This window comes from Stenella coeruleoalba (genome assembly GCF_951394435.1).
Source record: "Stenella coeruleoalba genome assembly, chromosome: 1".
Taxonomy (NCBI): domain Eukaryota; kingdom Metazoa; phylum Chordata; class Mammalia; order Artiodactyla; family Delphinidae; genus Stenella; species Stenella coeruleoalba.
In genome coordinates this window covers 106428736-106449312 of record NC_137169.1, presented here as the reverse complement: position 1 = coordinate 106449312, position 20577 = coordinate 106428736, and the positions used below count along the sequence as shown (strand labels likewise).

General features: G+C 45.7%; 2 protein-coding genes across 5 annotated transcripts in view; both read right to left on the bottom strand.

The window, feature by feature from the left end:
• Nucleotides 1–1321: 1321 nt before the first annotated feature.
• BCL9 (BCL9 transcription coactivator) lies at nucleotides 1322–16293 on the bottom strand. 3 transcript variants are annotated; one of them, XM_079910812.1, is made up of 8 exons: nucleotides 16168–16293; nucleotides 14884–15200; nucleotides 13495–13684; nucleotides 12504–12603; nucleotides 6504–8745; nucleotides 5283–5320; nucleotides 5060–5177; nucleotides 1322–3717 (listed from the first exon to the last, which is right to left on the bottom strand). In XM_079910812.1, the coding sequence occupies exons 1-8, from the start codon at nucleotides 16218–16220 to the stop codon at nucleotides 2600–2602; spliced, it is 4176 nt and encodes a 1391-aa protein (XP_079766938.1). In that variant the 5' UTR covers nucleotides 16221–16293; the 3' UTR covers nucleotides 1322–2599. The 3 variants fall into 3 exon arrangements, with proteins under 3 accessions (XP_079766938.1, XP_079766937.1, XP_079766939.1); XM_079910811.1 differs by having other exon boundaries at nucleotides 5060–5320; XM_079910813.1 differs by having other exon boundaries at nucleotides 5060–5320; nucleotides 15106–15200.
• LOC307180693 (uncharacterized protein) overlaps nucleotides 16262–20577 on the bottom strand; it is a gene marked incomplete at its 3' end in the record, with an annotated part of 70199 nt that continues 65883 nt past the window's right edge. For both annotated transcript variants that reach the window (XM_079911059.1, XM_079911058.1), the window contains exon 4: nucleotides 16262–16480. In XM_079911059.1, coding sequence (XP_079767185.1) covers nucleotides 16262–16468 — 207 coding nt within the window. In that variant the 5' untranslated portion in view covers nucleotides 16469–16480. The remainder of the gene's footprint in view (nucleotides 16481–20577) is intronic.

The window sequence follows — 20577 nt, the reverse complement described above, 5'->3', positions numbered from 1 at the left end:
AAGACTCCTGTCTGCCTTTGGCTCCCTCCTTGGGACAGACGCAAAGGGACCACACAGCATTAGTGACCACAGCACTATGAGATGCAGCAGGAAGTGGGGATGCCCACGAAACCGGACCAGTGGACAAACGCCAGGTCCCAGCCTTCCTTTCAGGGCTCTCATCTCACGCTCCCCATGCCTAGCTGTTTCCCTGTTCTCTTCTATTACTTCAAAGCCAGAGAACCTAGGAACAGGGCTAAATTCATGAAACAAAATGCTCGTTGTACTCTTCTAATTTCTCCACAAGGTAAAATTTTCACCGCCCAGGACCCTCTGTAAAGATCTGATTGTGTCAGAATTCTTAAACCAGTGAGCCCAGTTTTCTCAACTGCAAATGAGATGATTACGACCTACTTCCTAGGGCCCCTCAAGAATTTGCAAGGGAACGCAAGTAGAGTGGACGTGACTGGTAGAGGAGGTGCTCAAATTATATCTCACTTTTGTGGTCTGGGGCTCTTGTGTTACTGAGAAGATAGTGCTGCTGAAGGTGGAAGAGAAAATGACTCTCAGAACACTCTCGGGGAGAGAGAGAAACATTCACAGGTAAAACTCAGACTGTGGAACACCAGCAGAGCCCCATCTGTACAAGCCTGTCTGCAGACGACTCTGCACCTGCTGCTCCTCGCTTAGATTCTCTCACCTGAGAACAAACACGCACACAGACGCCCACTTGCTTAGCTAAAGACGCCTACAACTCAAATACACACACCAGAACAAACCTAACTGTACAGAAACACAAACAGCTGGTCCCATAGAGGCGTACCTTGCGGGACACACGCTGACGTGCCGAAGGTGTGTGCGTGGAAGTGAACTGTGTAGACTGAGCAGGGCCTGCAGAGGGGACGCGGACAGGCAGCGGTGGGGAAGCAGAACGGACGACAGAGACCCACGATTGCGGGTGCAGTAAGAATACTTCACCTTGACAAGCTCCAGGGACATTTCATGGCTTTTCAAATAACTAAAACTATACCTTTGGCCTCTTAATTACTTCACACCATTACATTGGCTCTCACAAAAATTCCCAGTAAAGACCATGAATTTGCCTCTAGAGGTGGGGCATGGGGACCAGGGCTGCTCTTCTGCCTATAACTAGGATTTCCTGATTGGGACAGAAACAGCACAGGATCAGTCTACACGGGTAGTTACTCCTCAACAGCAAGCAATACGCTTCATCTGCAAAAGCACTTTTATGTACTTCCCCTAACCTTCACCCAGATCAACTCCGATACAAAGCTACTATGCTTCTGGGTCACAGGGCAACTAATAAGCCCAATACTGAACAAACAGGAATCCAAATGGACAAAAAAGGCAATTCAGTTTTGTAAGAAACAATATATTTTATTTTTCTGACACCACAGCTCTGGTGAGTGGTTTTGTACCAAATTTAATGGAGGTTACACAGAACGTTTGACGCATGGGACGGGGAGGAAAGGGAAGGAAACACAAAATTAAAAACAAAAACAAAATCTTGGATAGCTTTTAGCATCTGTTCCACTCCCACATTAATAAAATTCACTTGGGAATTCCTAATAAAAGGAGAACAGAAAACAAGGTGGGCAGGGAAGGGTAGGCTGGGGAAGAAAAGACGAAGGGCAAAGAAGACCATTGAGCATCCCAAAGACAGACCTTTCCCTCCCAGAGCCGGGACAACGCTCGGCATGGAAGGCGAGGCTTCGTTAGATTTATTTCCCCAAAATAACACCGTGTATTGCAGCTGCCAAAGGGAAAAAGAGAGGAGGGAAGCAGGGGGTCACCAGTGGGGGACACAACAGGAGGAAACTCACTTAACCAAGAAGATAGGGAAGGAGAGAGGAGGGAAAACAAGAGAAAAATGTGAAGGTGGGTCTTCAGATTGGGAGAGACAGTGCTGAAGAGCACTTGAACTGAAAAACAAATGTCCTAAGCATCATTATTTTTAAAAAGAAAAATCTCCCCCCTCCCCCCACCCCTCGCTGAACTTAGTTCCTCTTTTTGTGCTTTTCATTAATACTCTGCTCTGAGGTCGTAGTTTGGTTTTTCTATACACTGGAGTTGAAAGAAAATAGTCCAAAGGTCTGAAGATGGATTCTCCACCTAAAGTAAACAGCCCAGCATTCCTGTTCTCTTGTCCCAAAGACTAAAGTCTCTGCTAAAATCCCTTTTACAATATAGTACAGTACACACAAAAAAAATAAAGCCCAAAGCAAAAACAAAACCAGAAAAGAATCCTGGGAGAAGCCAGTCCAAAGGACGTAAACATACAGAGAATGGTGCAACACATGGCCCATGGCAATTCTCAAAGCACGGCTACAGATCCCCAAGTAGGTGCTATCATGGGATACCCAAGTCCACAAAAATAATTCTTAAAAAATAAATCTTAAAAAAACACACCTGTTGATTAAATGAATAATTTGTTTTCAGATAAATCCATACATTCTCGAGTTCCCCCCTCCCCCAAAGCAGCCCTTGGGTCTCTGTTCTCCTATTGCATGACCAACAGTACTCCTGGAACTCCCTCAAAGCAGCTCTCAGGACCTGGAATCTCATCTTGACAAGGATCGGCACATCCAATCTTAGCAGCTTAAAACATCATGTTTCCTGGGTTGCCAGGTCCTTGGCTAAATCCACCCATGCCCACGTCAGCGGCCATGCTCCGGGGCCTCATCTGTGGGGGGATCATGATGTTCTGTTGGGGTCCCATCATGCCCTGCATGGACATCATCATGCCTGGAGAGCCCACAGGCCCAGGGTGGGTGTAGAGCCCGGCAGGCCCTCGATCCTTGCCAGGAATCATGCCCACGGCAGCAGCTGGATTGCTCATCAGGGTGGGCTGGCCGGGCATTGTAGATTGTGCTGGTGACATCATCCGATGGTGAGGTCCCATCATGCCTTGCTGGAGAAAGGCTGGTGGTCTCATTGGGTTGTGGCCTGGCATGGATGGAGCTGTACCAAGAGGGATGTCCGGAGTTCCCACCGGCCCTGGACCTCCCATGCCAGGTAATGCTAGTCCCATTCTGGGGGCTTGTTCGCCCATCATCCCCTGCATGTGCGAAAACCCAGGTCCAGGACCCTGGGGCTGTTTACGGCCTGGGACTTCCCCTCGAGGGAAATATTGCAGTGTCTGGCTAGGCTTCTCAGATGGAATAATGCGAGACAGATCAAACTCAGGTATTCCGGTGGCTCCAGGTCGGATGACCTCCTGTAGATCTGGGTCTGTAAACACTGAAGGCATGCTGTTCCCCAGGACAGCGAAGGAGTCAGGACCCCCTGGGCCTCCAGGCTTGCAAAGTGCTGCATCTGCTGAACTTTGGGGCAGGTTGCTGGGGCGGCCGAGGGGCCCTTCTCCTGGGAAACCCATCCCTCCTGGGAAGTTGCCCTGCCCCCCACTGGGGCCATTGTGAGGAAATGGAACCTGCTGTGGAGGAGACTGAACTGGAGGGAAGCCCTGGGGGAAACCCATCCGTCCTTGAGGTACCATCGGAGGCTCCTGGGACCCATGCCCCATGATAGGATTGTGTGACATCAAGCCAGGCCCCATCGGGACCCCATGAGGAGGTATGGTGGGTCCCATGGCATTCGGAGAGGGCATCTGATTGGAGTGAGAAAGTGGCTGGGTCATTCCCATTGGGCTGAGGGTTGGCATTGGAACCACGGGGTTTGGACCTGAAATTCGAGGATTCTGTGTATTAATGCCCAGTCCTAGAAAAATAAAGATATCAAAGGAATCAACTTAACCGAAAGCAACTCAGGAAAACTATCATAAATCAAATTAACAAAAAAACTATTGTGCATCAAGTGTGCATGGTACTGTGCTGGGGAAACATACAATGCACAATCTCTGCCCTCAATAAGGTTATAATACATTTTGGGGCACACAAACCAACAGCTCTACAAGACAATATATCATTGAGTCTTAAACTGTAGGACATAAAGGTATATAGAAGACAGCTAGGAAGAAAGTCTCCTGTGTGAAAAGTTACAAGTGAATATGCAAATGAGTACAGTCTTCTTCATTGGAGACATTTAATATAGAAGAAAACAATTTGCCTGGATGACTTAGTATGGTCCTTTTTGGAGACTAATCAGTCCTATGAGTCTAAGAATCAGCAATAACAACAAGGAAACCAAACAGGCCTTTTTCAATTGATACTGGACATCACTATTTTATATTACCTTACAGAGAGAGCATTTCGAACTCTACGTTACGTGAAATGGTAAAGAAAAGCCAACTTTTAATGGAAAAGGAAAACACACAGGTTCTACTATGGTCTCTGGGACATTTAAATATTTGGTCTCTCCATGGAGTTAACCACTGAGAATGGTAAGGATGGTGCTTGTGCCACACACAGAGCATGCCCTAACCTGCCTGATGATAAAGAGCATCCCTAACAATCAGAATGGAACTGGAACCAGACACCCATGGCTCAAAAGTCATGGTCTCTTTACTGACCACCTTCACCATCCCAGATCATGTCCTATTAGTGAGATTTGGGGAAACAGGAGGTGTAGGGGTGAAGGAGAACAGAATGAGTAGGGAAGGGAGGAATTTTATTCTCTCTCTAGTCCTAAAGAAAGTGATTCTCTAGGAAATAGGGGCTTTCCATTGTCTGAAATCCTGTGGCTGCTTGTGGTTTGAGGCTGCCCTTCCAGGAAAATATCTGAGGACTAAAGACATTCTGATCAGCATGTTGAAAAGATACCGCTCTCAATTTTGTGCCAGGAGGACCTCCCCAACTTCTACCAAAAAAAAAAAAAACAACAAAAAAAAAAGCATCTAGGTACACAGAAGCATCAAAATTTCCATAAGAAAGTGACAAGAACTATAAAGAAGCCTGCTTTCTTATCAACAAACACTGAATTAAGCTAATAAAAAATACTGTGATCATTCTCTTCCTCTAGGCAAGACACTTTAGTCTTACTGAAACTAACTCAGATAGTATACTTTTCCAACTTGGTGAACGTCCAGCCATCAAGAAAAGACTTCAAGAAGTTTTTCTTTTGTCCAGAGCTAGCTCCATATCCTATCTTCCTGATTTCTTACCTGGCATATTATTCATTGACGGCAAGTTGGGAGAACGAGCTGGAGGGGAGTCGTCATCTGAGCTGGCCACGGTCTTGATGGCATCGTGGTATAACGGGGTAGAACTGGGCATTGCAAACTTGGACATTCGAGACATCATAATAGACAGTGGGTTCTGGGAAAGGGTCGGCTCTGGAGGCATGGTGTAAGGTGTACTAGAGGGAAGACTTCCCGGGATACTCACAGAGGCAGACTGGCTGGCTGTAGGAGGTGGGGGGCCACCTAGGAGAAGAAAGCAAAATAAAAAAAGGGCAGGGAATTAGATTTCTCTTGAAAGCTACTGGGCCTATCGTTATGAACGAGCAGGGCCAGGAATGAGACAGATGAACAGGACAGTGTTATTAGGCCCAGGACATGAATCATCAGTCTCTAGTCAAGCTCCGTGTGTGTGCAGAGGGAGACTGCAGTGTGAGATGGAGGTGACAGCTCAGCAGATGGGAAGACAAACGCACCAAGAATGCATAAGAAATATTAGTTCAAACTTGGGAAAACCATGGGTTACAGGCAACTCTTATGGATCTCTTTCCCTTGCCAATCACAATTTAGAATTCGACTCAGGCATTAGTATGCTAGGAAGCCAGATTAGCAATCCCACCCCAGGTACTAACCGAATCGCCCTACACACGCTCTTGATTGATTTTCTGCCACCAAGGTGTCTGAACTGAAAAGGTCTGAGGGGGCAACTCCACTGTACTGCTTTTGTGAACTGCTACCTAACGGAGAGACACACTTGAGCTTGGGAGGATAAATCTATCTTATTCTGATTCTAGTCTTCCTCAAGTGGAGACAGCACAGACCTAGTATTTATACCTCAGTGCTCATCTTCCACTGACCTCCTCTGGTCCCGTTCACAAAACCACCATCATCAGTGAGAGCTTCTCCTAGGAAGAAAATACTAATAAATTGTAGCTGATCTCTGAGAACAGCAGTTTACCAAGGAGAATGTTTCGGTAACAGTTTCTATGGTCAACACATATTTACGAGAACCACTCAAGTCTCTCAGCAGCCTCTCCTCTTTGCTTGGGATGATACTCAGACTCTCTTGACATGATGAAGGGCAGCCCTCTGAAGTGGGTGGATCTAGTATTTAAAGGCACATTTACCCACTGTTGAGACATTCTATTCCACCACCGTGAGTTCACTGTGCAAATGTAAATCATTCAGTGAAATGACACACATTTCCCATTTTCCTCCCAGTCCTATCTGAGAAACATATTCTGCACTAAGAGCATAACCCCATGGAAGTACTGATTACGCACTCTGCCACAAATACGTCCATCTTGGCAAAAGCCACCTCCTTTGGTTGCATAATCAGGTTAAGACACCAGTTTTCTTAAAGGATGTAAATCAGGCTTTTGCAATCTCTGGCTTTAAGGTGCAACTGTGAGGATGAAAGCATACTGACCTGACTCTACACTTCCCAGCATGGCTGGGGAGGCCATGGTGAGGGGTGCTTTATGGTTTGGAGGGATCCCGGGGCTCTGAAGGGGAGGTTTTGGAGAGGAGGTCCATCCCGGTGACGGGGCGGGAAGTGATGGAGACTTGAGGTGAACAGGCGAAGCAGCAGCAGACCCCAAGACAGGGGGGGACTTAATGGAAGCAGCAGCAGCTGGGCCCGCCAGCATGCCTGCCAGCTGCGATGGAGTCTGGGGGGACTTGAGGTTCCCCGAGGGCGAGCCCAGCATTGGCGACTGGACTTGGCGCATCGTGGGAGATTTCAGAGGGTTAATGCCTGGGGAATGCACCTGGCTGCCTGCCACAGAGAGATCCACGGGCTTCCGCCCCAGGCCGCGCTGAACGGAAGGAGCGGTGTTGAGGCTAGTGGGGTTACTAGAAGGGTTGAGAGGTAGTGGTGGCATATGACTGAGCCGGCTGTTAGTCCTTTGGTCGGGCCCAATTGGTTCTCTGAGATTCCGCAAGCCACTGTTGCTGCCTGGACCCTGAGACATGGGGAGGAACGGCCTGGGGCCCATGCCATACTCTTGCTGAGGGTGCTCGCCAAAGGGCAGGGGCACCATCTTCTGCTGAGCAGGCAGCATGTCTGCACCGCCGGCGCGGAGTTTCATCATCTCCTCGGGCCCCACCCCAGCCTCTCTCATCTTCTGAGGTATCATCTGAGAGTTGGATCCCATGTTGACATTTAGACTGACATCTCCCTTCATCCCACTAGGAACCATCCCAAACTCGAGTTCCCGACCGGGGCCCATCTGTGGGGGCATTCCTTTTGGAAAGTCACCCCTAGAAGGGCTCAGCGGGCCCTCTACTGGTATTCGAGGGAAGATGGGATTACTCCCCGGCTCCATGTGTCGCTGGGAGCCAGGGATCAGCCTGTTCATCTCCATGCCGGGCCTGATGCCTTCCATGCTCATCCCCGGGGGCAGACCCAGCTGTTTCTCTGCCAGCTGCTGTTGAAACATCTCTTCAGACAATCCTTGGGGGTTTGGGAAACGTTCCCCTCGGCCAGGACCACTGAACACGCCCTGGCCAGGCGGGAAGTTTCGACCGTCTGGGATTTTTGGCACATCGTCTGGCCAGCTGACTCCAGAAAGACCTGGTCTAGATGCTGGGTTGGGGACATTAGGCCCCTCCATTTCAGAGTTCATCATTCCTGCAAATCCAGGGAGGCGCATCTGGCTACCTGGCATGTTGGGGTGGGGAGCCATGGCCCTCGGGGGCAGAGAATGGGGCATGTTGATACCGTCAGCAAAGGGCTCTGCACCCCCAGGCCCCCAGGCCTCACTGGGGGTCATCTGGTACGGAGGGGGAGGCCCTCGGACCACTCCCCGCGGCCCGTGCTGATGGACCATCATGTCCTGGAGGGAGCACTGCTGCACGACCACTTGCTCCTGCTTTCTCCTCTTCTCCTCATAGAACTCCTGCTGCAGTTTCAGCCACGCTATCTGCTCAGGGGTCATGTGATCCAGGTGGTCGGGTCCAATGGGCCCAGACTGGGAGTTCATGGAAGGTGGAACCATTTCATCCGGAGAAAAGGGCACATCTCTGTGTCCCTGAGGGCCAAATGGAGCCCCCACGTCTGTCCGGGGCCCAGGTCCCTTACCTAGGCTTTGGGATTGAGCCATCATGGCCTGTATTGGCCCTTCTGGTTTTTTCTGAGGTCCATCTAACACCCCAGTATTCTGCTGGGGTCCCCCACTCTGTCCTCCCGGGAATTCTTTCTCATCAGGGAAAAGCATGCGCTGGATATCTCTGAGCGTTTGTAAGGAGCGCTCCCGGTGCTCCAGCTGCTCCTGAGACAGTCCGTCGGGGTTCTCTCCCAGCGGGGGGGGCTCTCCACTGGACACGGGTGGAGGTGGGGGGCCTTTGGGATCTGCTGAAGAGCTACTGCTCCCCTGGGAAACGGGAGTCACTGCTCGGTTGTTGGGCGTCGAGTTTGGCCCGGTACCGTCTGGCGGCAGTGGAGTGGAGCTGGCAGGGCTGCCTACAGAAGGAATCAGTTTGTTTTCTACCCCAGGACTATCCCGGTCCAGGGGACGCGGGGGGGCGGCAGGCTTGGGTGCTGGTGCCGGAATGGGTGGAGTTGGCTGCAGTCTGGTGTTCTGGGAGGAAGTCTGGTCCTGGTTGGCTGGAGTGGGGGGCTGTTGTGGGAGAGGTTTCGGATCATTCCGAAGGGCAGATATCTGTGTGTTCTGAAGATAAACGAGATTTTAAAAATCATTGGTGAACTGAACAGAAGGGCAATGAAAAGAGCAAGATATGTTATAAAGGACTTGTCCCAGCCACATAAATCTACACTGACACTTGCTGTAGAAACTGCTCATGTACAACCCCACTCTGGACATGCAGACATTTTGATTTCTTTCTCACACTTTGCTGTCAAACGGCATCCTCTTTCCCTTGCTGAATAACTTTAAAGCATGCCAAGGGAAAGCCACGCTGCCAAAGTGAATACATTTGAGTATCTATTTCGAGGAACAGGTTTGATATCACATGTCTACTATGTGTTTCTGATTCAGGGAGAGATTAGTTTCTTGGTATGTGGGAGGCTGTACCTAACACCTTTTTCTTTCCCCGAAAGTATAACTGGATATGTAGACTTCTCATTGTCAATCAAAAAGTCTAATGTTTTCAACTGAAAGAGAAAGCCGTTGTCACCTCCAGCTCTGTACTCTGCCCGTCAGAGGCGGGAGGTACGGCCGCTCCACTTCAGTGTTTCCCCTGGCACGGTGACTAGTGAGGTACTCCTATCCTTGAGTTTCCAGGGGCCTGACATCTCCGATTTCTGTTTTCAGTTTGTGATCACTGATTCCATACGAGACTTTGTACATTAACTGTAGTGAGACCATCTGTAGGCAGGAAGGGTCTGCAGAGAAATCTGAGGCTATCTAGCTTGTGCTGTCCCTTGATCTGTTCTTTCCAATAGACAGCACGCGGCCCTTTCTACAGGCTGGATGATCGCCTTATTATTATTTATTAAGTACCGATGCTATACTAAGTCCTGGGTAAAGGCACGCTCACCTACAATAGGTGACACGGACACTGTCAGTGTCTGGAAGAGGGACTTGTAATGTTCTGGGTCTACACCTCGGCACTGCTGGAGGTACTGGTACTAGAGAAGGGCGGTAATGAAGAACAGACAGGCCCAGTCTAGCGACTCCATCAAGGGATCTCTCACCAGCCTCCAGTGAGCCGCGTGATCCCTTTTTGATGTTCACTTGCTCCTACCTGTTCGCTTAATCCAGCCTGTATTTCCAAACCCCTAACACTCTTACTTACATCCCCACCTACTCTCTGGAACGTTTATCAAGGCGCAGATTTGTACAGGAATCATCATACATATCCCTGAACACGAACAGTTCACGTTCCGTGGGTATGTATGCAAATGTTCCACTTGCTGGTATTCTCCATGCATCTGTGTCTGCAGACCGAGACTGGTGGGGGTAAGACTGGCTGAACTTGGATGACTCTGGATGTTGCAGTGTCCTCTGTCTCTCTGACTCCTTAACTGGAGTGTGGAGGTCACCTTAATTTTCTCTCCAGTGCTAGTTTAAGTTTGGTTCTGTTGTTAAGGGTGGTCACTGATTTCCTACAAGGTGACTGTGACAGAAGAAACAGTTTAGTACCACCCTTTATATTTTAGATTTGGAGCAATGGTGATTGGACTATTCCCAATTCACTCCTTATAAACTCCTTTTCTGATTTCATTTTAGTACCAGAGAAGGTGGAAGTGAAAACTGTCTTAATGACTTAAGATCTGTCATTAAGTCAATAAAATGTCGGTTTGAGTTGCAATGTACGCCGTGCATTCCAAAATGATATAAATTATAAATAAACAAATATTTTTAAAGTATAAATTTAAAAATATATACATTTAAAATATTATACATATCCATCGTCTACCCTTGAGTAGCAGAGATGCAGAGTGACATGAAATTCTTTTCCTAGGCCTAGGAAAGCCTAAGCCTGCTATGTCACAGGGGGGACTTCTATGTTCATATACAACAAGGACGAAATGTCATCCATTCTGTATTGAATTGTCACTTCAGTCGTTTATTGTCATTTAACTTTTCCCATGTTTAAGACTCATCCAAGTTTTAGATTTTATGCTTCCTGAACTCAGGGACTGTACCTTGAACCTCTAGTGTCCCCACAGCATTTGGTGCAATGCCTTGACAATGTAAGACACAAGAAATATCTTTTGGTTCAATTTGGAACACTACGTGTATTAAAACAACCATTATATGCATTTTCTAATGTAATTTATAGTAGGTGCTTAAGTTCCAGAGAGGAAACAGACTAACATTTACTATAATTTTGGAAATATCAAGCAATTAAAAGCATTCAATGGTTCTCTCACTTTGAAATAAATAAGAATCATTTTGAAAGTCACTGAGACCTTAATTATGGTATCATCAGCATGTACTCCAGTACTGCAGTTTTTGTTGCTGCTTTTTCTCTGTTCTTCAAGTAACTCAAGAGTGTTTGCTATTTTTTAAAATCCTGCTCTTTACAGAGGGTCTGAATTCAGAATTTCCCAGAGATGGCTACATGACAGAAATCCTAAGATATCTAAATATCTCCTTTTTTATGTTGTACCTCTTCTCTCCTAGTAATTCATCAATATATCAGCATGTTAGTAGAAAAGGCCAATGCAGTGTGATATGCCTAAAACCACACAATTAGGTTAAATGCTCAGAATGTAGTTTATACCATCAAGATTATCTCCCATTGAACCTTCATACACTGTTGGTGGGAATGTAAATTGGTGTAGCCAATATGGAAAACAGTGTGGAGATTCCACAAAAAATTAAAAATATAACTAACATACAATCCAGCAATTTCAGTCCTGGGTATTTATCCAAAGAAAACAAAAACACCGATTAGAAAAGACATGTACCCTTATGTTCACTGCAGCATTATTTACAATAGCCAAGATATGGACACAACCTAAGTGCCCATCAATAGATGAACAGATAAAGAAGATGTAGTATATATATACAATGGAATATTACTTGGCCATAAAAAGAATGAAATCTTGCCATTTTCAAAAACATGGATGGACCTAGAAGGTTTAGGCTAAGTGAAATAAGTCAGACAGAGGAAGACAAATACTGTATCATTTCACCTACATGTGGAACCTAAAAAACAAAGCAAATGAACAAACCTAACTAAACGGAAACAGAGTCATAGATACAGAGAACAAACAGGTAGCTGAAAGAGGAGAGAGGGGTTGGGGAGAGGAGAGAAATAGGTGAGGAAAATTAAAAGGTACAATCTTTCAGTTACAAAATAAATAAGTCACGGGTATGAAATGCACAGTGTGGGGAATACAGTCAATGACTATGTAATATCTTTGTATGGTGATAGACAGTAACTAGACTTATCATGGTGATCATTTTGAAATGTACAGAAATATCAAATCACTACGTGTATACCACAAACTAACATAGTGTTGTAGGTCAATGACCACAAAAAAACAAACTCATAGAAAAAGAAATCCGATTTGTGGTTACCAGGGAGGGAGAATTGGAGGAGGGTAGTCAAAAGGCACAAACTTCCAGTTATAGAATAAATAAGTACTAAGAATGTAATGTACAACATGATAAATATAATGAATGCTGCCATATGTTCTATATAAAAGCTGTTAAGAAAGTACATCCTAAAAGTACTCACCACAAGGAAAATATATATTTTTTTCTATGTCTTTAATTTTGTATCTATATGAGATGATGGTAATCATTTCGTCACGTATGTAAGTTAAAGTATACAGTATACAGCACAGTAGGCTGTACACTTTTAACTTATACGGTGCTGTCGGTCAGTTGTATCTCAATAAAACTGGGAGAAGAAAAAAAGACTATCTCCCTATCAGTGAAATTCACCATCTCCCACCTTTACAGTCACTGCAGAACCTTTAAACCATTATTCCGTTTCCAAAATGACATACCAGAGGGGCTGTGCTTCTCTCTGTCTTGCTGTTAGAGATGTTCTGGATGTGGAAAGAGACAATAGTTTCAACCTGGCCCTTCAATACAGCTTCTGCAGCTCTGCAAAGACAGAAGAGATGCACACACTAGGACTTGTTCCTATTTCACTAACTGTAAATTTAAAGCACTTTAACCGATTAAACTGGTATAAGAGAGGAAGGAGAAGTATAAAGAACCACCAGCAATGTTGAATGAGAAGAAATCAAGAGAAAAAGGTTTTCATTATTTGTCTATCATTTATCATCAAACTTCTGAAATTAAAAGATAGCCATTAGCAAATCTCAAAAAGAGGTACTAAAAACCCCCAGGATTTTCTCCTTCAAAGCCATCCACTCTAGTAGGTGTCTTATAGAGCATCCTAGCTCAAAATCCCAACCCAAGAAGGGTAAAATGAATTCTCACACCTAATAATTAAAGGCTGCCAAGATTCATTCTATATCTTAATTTTTAAAACCTTAAATGAAAAAAACTAGGGTATATTCACATTTTAAATAAATAAATAAATATCCATTGACCCATCCATCCACTAGAGACGTATGTACCAAAATGTTCACAGTAGTTATCTCTGTAAATTCCTGAGATTTTTTTAGTTGTTTACATTTTCTAATTATTCCAAAATGGACATTACTTGTGTCATTTTAAAAAGAATACTAAGTTGCAGAAAAGTGTATATTGTGCAATCAATCCCTTTTGTGCTTAAAAAAGTATATATATGTATATTTGTACAAGCACAAAAAATTTCTGGAAGGAAAGCCAAGGAAGTAGCATCAATGGTTGCCTCTGGGGAGTAGGGGTGGGGAGGTTTTATATTTTATTTTACCTCTTTCTGTAGCGTTAACTTTAAGTAATAATACAAGTGGGCAAAAAAAGGATCAATCTTCAAAGGGAGTAAGAACTTAGATGCCCAAACACACAAGCCACGCCAACAGCAAGACACAGCCATCAACTTACTTATTGGCCATCTCAGTAGAAAACACATACACCACTTTGGCGGGAGTCTTCTGAGCAGGTGTGGGCTCTGGGGCAGTAGTCTGGCCATGGGAGGGGGTGGAAGACCTGGGGACTGTAGCATTTGACGGGGTCATCGAGTGTGGCGTGTGCTGGGAATCCTGGGACTTTATGTGGTCAGCAGAATTACATTCTAAAAGAATGAAAAGAGTCATGTCATAGAAAGAATAAAACTCTTTTTTCTGCCAGCATTTACAGCATCATAATGCAAACACCCTGAGAATTTCAAGGAGGAAGTACCTTGCTAAGAGGAAACCTCTTCTATTCATAAAAACACTTCTCCCTAAATGACTAATTACAAAGCACTCTTCCCCCACCTCCTTACTTCTCTACTATGCATTCTTCAGATATTAGCATAAATGTCCCTCCTTCCTGGAAACCCCTTTTGGATCCTCCTGGACTGGCTGCCCCTGCTAGTTGAACCCATAGCCCCCGAACTCCCCTTATTTCAGCATTTATCAAATTTACTGTAATTGTTTAATGATCTGCTGTCTAGGTGCATTCAAACCCTTGAGGATAGCAACTGTTTCTGTTTTGCTGACCATGGCACCCCCAGCCCCCAGCATAGTGCTGGTGCTTGTAACAGGCCTCCTACAAACACCTAAAGAAGAAAGGAAAGACAGGGGAACGATCACCCAGGTTCTCATTTCAAATTTGGGTCGGGAAGTAACACTTCCACTGCTTGAATACTAGTTTCATGTTCTGGCCTATAGTTACGATTTTTTACTTTATACTAGGAGGAAAAAGCCTAAAACCACAGCCATTGGTCCTATACTCTTTCTGGCTCACTCCATTTTGGTGCCTACTGTATCTCTACTACATGTAGCCACTCGTTCCTGCCACACTGAAACTGACTGTGACAAACCTGGACTAGTGCCAGGGCTGCCTCTTGTGCCTACAACTCTGGCCAAATGGCAGCCAGAGTGCACAAAACCCAAGTCTTGAAGGATGGATTTGATGGAGAGGAGGAGTGTCAGAAAGACCGCTCCAGGGTGGACCCTGGCATAGACAAGCTGGAGCTACCGGCTTGACACTTAAGTACCAAGAGTATGGAGGCCAGAAACATCCACAAGAACGTGGCTAGGGCCGTGGAACATCCTAAAACGCTTGCATCCTCAAGAGCAAGAAGTCAACAAGGTGGTTCCAAACTATTCTTAGTTAGCAGGAAAACGACCAGAAATAGTTCCATCTTAAACTGCGAGAACTCCTGAATCTGACGCGCCTACTCTCCCCACTTGGCTGCTATTAGGCTCTCTGGCATCCACCAATGTCAGAGGCCTTTCCTCAGGAATACCTACTTCCCTCTGAGTCTCAAATATCTTATAGACATACCTTTCATGTCAGAGTCATCGTTTGGAGTCCCAGGATCTCTCTGATCAAAGGAGTCGGCGGAAATACTTCGCTCCCTTTTCCCCTTGCCCTTGGCACCATTTCCAGCCCCATTCTTCAGCCCCATGCTCCCACCTGGGCCAGGGAGTGCTTTAGGGGTATGGCCCCCACTCTTGGAGTCACAGGGGGATGGCTGGGATTGGCTGGCTGAGCCCCCCTGTTTACCCTGATTGGAGAATTTGGAATCCAGCTGGGGGTTTCCAGATGGGGACATCACTGTAGGGGGACGGACCATCACCTCCTGCTTTGACTTAGGGCTACTAAAAGAGACAAATAACAAAGGGAGATCAGACACCGGATGCAACTGGGCAGCACAAATTAGGGAGGACTGATTTTTATCATGGGTCAAGGAGACCTGGACCACTAAGTAACCACCCCACCTTTCACCGCAGCCACTTGCTTGCTCCCTCCTCCCCTGCTCTCATCTCAGAGCTCTCAACAGAGAGGAGGATCAAGCAGAGTGGCCTGCCAGGCCTTGGGAACCCTAGAGTCACATGGGGACCCATCTCTAGGGCTTCTGTCAATAAAGGACAACGGTTTCTATGTACATAGAGAAATGACTCTCACACTAAGACTAGCTCAGAGTAAACAAACAGACATCGTTAAGATCAAAATACCACCCGCCCCTCAGCTGATGACAAGGAACAGCTGTAACAGGAGACTAGCCTCCCTGCTGGAAAATACGAGCAGGTCCAGGAGAGCGCGAGGAAACCTGCCCATGACTGGCAGGTTAGGGAAATCCTCCAGGACATACTCCCTGAACAAGCAGGATCACACCAGAGCAGGCACACTAACCACTGCCGCCAGGGGAGAAGGAAACAATTCTTTTAGGGCGTCAGCTTAACTTCCATGGAACAGAGGAAAAAGCCTCACGGTGGGAGTCCAGGGGCTGGTGTTTCAGTTCTAGGACCTTAGGCCTCCTCACCATTCCAGGTCTCGGTTTCCTCATTTGCCAAGTTTAGCTCACTGTACTGGCTGGTCTTTAAGGTCTTTTTCTTTATGTTTTGGTGAGGAGAGGGGTGGTAAATAGGAGCGGCCAGGTAATAATGGACAAATAATAACAGAGGAAAACTCTAACCTAAACTCTGATTCACTATTCTATCACTATTTAATTATCTTTTTTTCTTTCCCCATTCGCTTCTAATTCAACATGTTGTTCCACCAGTGAGCATTCATGGTCCACTATGACATCCCAAAGGGGCAGCTGGGCCAGGCCCTAGCCCTCACCTCTGTGTGTTTCCTGACGGAGAGTTCCTCACTTTAGGGTTACTGGAATGCATTGATTGAAATCCTGAGCTTGCAGCCACAAACAGGGACGGGCTCACCGAGTTCCTCTCGGGCTGCAGCAGAAACAGCTGCTGAGGACAGTGGCAGTGGCCCACTGCTTGTTGGGTGAGTCCCTTAGCGCTGGCCACCTGCACGCCTTTTTCCTCTTTGTTTTTCTCCGCTGTGGAAGTGGGTCCTGTCCCCTTGCGGCTCCAGCATTCTCTGGGTGTGTGCCTCCTGCTGCCAAAGGAAAATCTCGCATCTCCAGGGCACACTGGGAGCAAAAAGAGCAAAAACAGAGACATCAAACACCCTTACAGCAGGACCAAGGCTAAAGCACCGCCAACTTGATGGTGCAGAGCTAGATGGTTCCTCAGCTTCCATCAGGGTTAAAGGAAAGGGAGATGTTCATATTCCGGCCAAAAGGCCCTGGTGCTAATGCAGCTGAAGGGTGACTAAGACTTTCTGCCAAGCATACAAGCCTCCCACCCAAGCTTCGTGTACCAGGCGTTTGTAAGCAGATGAGAAAGACATTTTTATCTTTAGCCGTATATCCTCCCTTACATTTCTCTACGTCCAGATACAAAACCCTCAAAAACCTGGGTTTTTCTTTCTTCAAAACAATGCTTTGAAACCACTGAGTACTCCAAATCCATAGCAACTATCTGGTGTTTCACCTCTGATGGCTCTGAAATGTAACCAACCCAACCCAATTTCAAACCATGAAACAAATTACTCTCTGTTTATATTCTCAGGGCCTCAGGGTGGGGAGACATTAAAGGAGGTACTTCTGAAATCAACTATTGAGCCAATACAATCAGTTCTGTCCCCTGATTTCTATCATCTTTCTACTAAATTATGCTGAGTACGTGTCCTGTGTTCTCACTGCTTAATGACAGGAGCTGTAGGCATGGGTAGGCATGGGAATGATCCATAATGCGGAAGGTAAAAGAACATCTTTGAAGGCTAAGATATTTTTTGAGCCAATTTGCAAGGCTAATTTGAAGCATAAAGGTCAAGAAAATATTCCCAAACCTAGCCAGAGAACAAATGAGAAAGCCCTTTATTTAGGGAAGCCTAAACAGGGAAAACCAAGATACACTTTCAGTCACTGGTCCTTCCAGGGCAGTTCCAATGTGGTTTTTTGGTAACCACTGTCCCCCCGCACCTCCCGTTCTACCTTCTGGTATCTTATCCATGGGGTATAGGATTGAATGAGGATATTAGATGCAGGATTAGTGGCTAAAGAATCAAAGGGAGTTAGAAGTAGCTTAGGTGTTATATACACTTTGAGAGGCTCAAGAACTGGACTAAAATTGGGAGGGTCCATTATATTCTAGGACTTGGCACTGAATATGATCATTGTCAAGTGTTAGATGTCTATTTCTTCATTTAGAAATTTGCAACAGTCCCAGCGATTTTACCTGAGACCATGAAAGGAATTTATGGAAGTTCTGAGTGCATACAATCACGTTTTTTTCTTTTAAATGAAGAAGTCAGGAAAAAGAAATAGAATACAATGTTACGGAATGTTTCTATGCTGACCTTGGGAGAAAGCATCCTAAAAATATTTTGGTCTTGATTATATTTAAGGTTGTATGTTTATCCCCCACCACCTTTAGTTTTTTTTGTTTTTCCAGTTTAGACTATAAAACTGATTGTGGCTGTCAAGTTCAACATAATATATGATCATACACCATATTGTAACCTCCCACTAAACATCGGGAATCACTGGTAAAACAGAAGTGGTAAATGAATCTTGCATGGACAAAGCCATCAGAAAACATTCACCTCAGGAAAAAAAAGAAGTTATCACCTACACAGTCCCCTTCTGTAACTTCTTCTGGTACTTTCTGTCTGCATCACACATTCTAGCACTCAATCATACGTCGAATTGAATAGTCCCATGTGTATTTTTTTTTTTTTTTTTTTGCGGTACGCGGGCCTCTCACTGCTGCGGCCCCTCCTGCCACGGAGCACAGGCTCCGGACGCGCAGGCCCAGCGGCCATGGCCCACGGGCCCAGCCGCTCCACGGCACGCGGGACCCTCCTGGACCGGGACACGAACCCGCGTCCCCCCGCATCAGCAGGTGGACTCCCAACCACTGTGCCACCAGGGAAGCCCCCATGTGTATTTTTTATCTCCCTATGTAGACTATGCTCTTTGAAGACAAGAACCTTGTTTTAAAGTTCTTTGGTTTTTCTATAATACTCAGCATGACGTACTAAGAATGTGGTTGGACTCTTGGTGATGTACCCAGTTCCTCTCAGAGCAGAAACACCTGGCACTTGTGTTGCACTCTCCTTCCAAAGAAACTCTAAACATATTACAAATATCAAATCACCTCAACCTGCCAGGCATTTCTGATGAGCTGGTAGCAAAGATTATTTCTAATAATAATAATCAACGGCATTTTACAGATGGACGGAGCACACAGGTGTGAATGGGCTTCTCCCAGGTTTCGCATCAGTGCTCTCTGACCTGCTCTTTCCTCTAAGCCATCTCCTTACCATTACTTTACGGGTGGAGAGACAGCACAGAAGGCTGAAACAAGCTTGTGGGCTCACCTAGTGATGGGAATAAAATCCAGGTGCTTTAACCCCTAATCCAAGGGAGTTGTTGAAGTAAGTCACCCTAGCTTTAGCCTGACACCAAAAACAACCAAGCAAGAAATCTGCCAAGTATCTTATCATACAACACCAAAGAATAAAATGAGACTCTTTCAGCTCCTACATTTTCAGGTTAGTGCTCAAATGTTTACCTTTAAGGACTAGAAAAGATCTTCCACAGAATGGTCAATTGTAGCCAGAGTGAGATATTTCCCCAGTATAACTAAATCTCCTAACTCTAAGATCTGCTTATATAATTTTTCTCTCTTTTCTTCTTAAATAATACTTAAAATTTTTACTATGTGTACATACTAACTCATTCACAACAACCACAGAAGGCAGGTCCTACTACTATCCCTATTTTAGAGATGAGGAAACTGAGGCTCTGAAACAGTAAGTAATTTGCCCAAGTAAGCTGGGTCGCACCCCAGTAAGTGGTGGAGCTGGCATTCAGCCAGACACTGGCCATGCTCTTCATCACTGCAGTGCCTGGCTAAGCATGGACTTGGTGGACAAGGTGAGCCAGTACACAGAAAATGCTTAGCAGCACAACATAAACATTCAGGTTAACCATGACTACTGCCATTCTCTAGCAAGCTCGCCTATCCTGCCTAATGGCATTTCTTACCTTCGCCGTCTCCAACCATCATCCTCCTTTCCTAGTGCATGGCCTTGCCCAGGACTTAACAGGGATAAGAGAAGTCACCAGGCAGGATTCCTCACCACCAAATCTGCGAATCTCTTTTTATCAGTACCTATCCCATCTTTCTTCCCTATTAATGAAACCGAAAAAAAAGCTCACTTCTCCCCAAAGGTCAGTCCTACCACAGGTGATCTAGGTACCATCCCTTCCAGCTTACTGAGCACCCTCACTCTCTCCGGTGGCCACCTCTCTACGTCCTGCATCTCCTGGATATTTCCAATCAGCTTTCAGACATGTTGTAGTATCTTCCAGATTAAAAAAAAAAAAAAAATTAAAGCAAAACAAAACCAGCTCTGGCATTCTACTCCCCTTTGGAGCCAAGATTCTCTACCAGAGTTGATGAGACACAGTCTTCAGTTCCTTACTTGCCATTCACCCTTTAACCATTTTAAACCAACTTCTACCCACAGATCACAAAAACCATGACTTTTGTTAAGGTCACCACTGACCGCTTTTCTAACCTCATCTTACTCCATCTCGTAGACTCTGCCAGTTGATCACTTCCTTCTTGAAACTCCTCTCTCTTGGTTCCCATAATACCACACCTCCCCAGTCTTCCTCCTTCCTCTCAAGTCACTCTTCATCTGCTTCCTTTGCTGGCCCCTTCTCTATCCAATCTCTACAATTTTGAGTTCCTCACGACTCTACCCTGGGGCGTCTTCTCTTCGTATTCTATAAGCTCTTTACATGCCAACAACTCCCAAATTTCCATCTCCGGCTCAGCTTCTGCTCTGCTGACCTGTATACACAACTGCCAACTTGACATCTCACTAGATGTCTGAAACCTAACAAAGACAAAGATGAATTCTTCTTCGGTATATAGCCTCCCTCCCAAAAGTATTTTCCCTTCAGTTTTCTATGTTTTAGTAAATGGCACCTTCATCCACCCAGCTGCTCATGACAGAAATTTGGAGTCATTCTTGACACCTCTCTCCCTCACCCCTAACCTTCCATATCAAGTTGAATATTTTTGCTGAGTGAAGAAAATCTCAGCTTCAGTGTTTCTTCTTCAGAGAGAAAGGATACTGTATAGCCACTAATCTAGACGAAATTCTCCA

Excerpts from the sequence above, each read along its gene's own strand:
- BCL9 (XM_079910811.1), bottom strand. The coding sequence starts at position 16,220 with ATGCATTCCAGTAACCCTAAAGTGAGGAACTCTCCGTCAGGAAACACA. Across the intron at positions 15,201-16,167 it reads CCGTCAGGAAACACACAGAG|TAGCCCTAAGTCAAAGCAGG; the intron begins GTGAGGGCTAGG and ends TGTCTCTTTTAG. Across the intron at positions 13,685-14,883 it reads CGATGACTCTGACATGAAAG|AATGTAATTCTGCTGACCAC; the intron begins GTATGTCTATAA and ends TCATTCTTTTAG.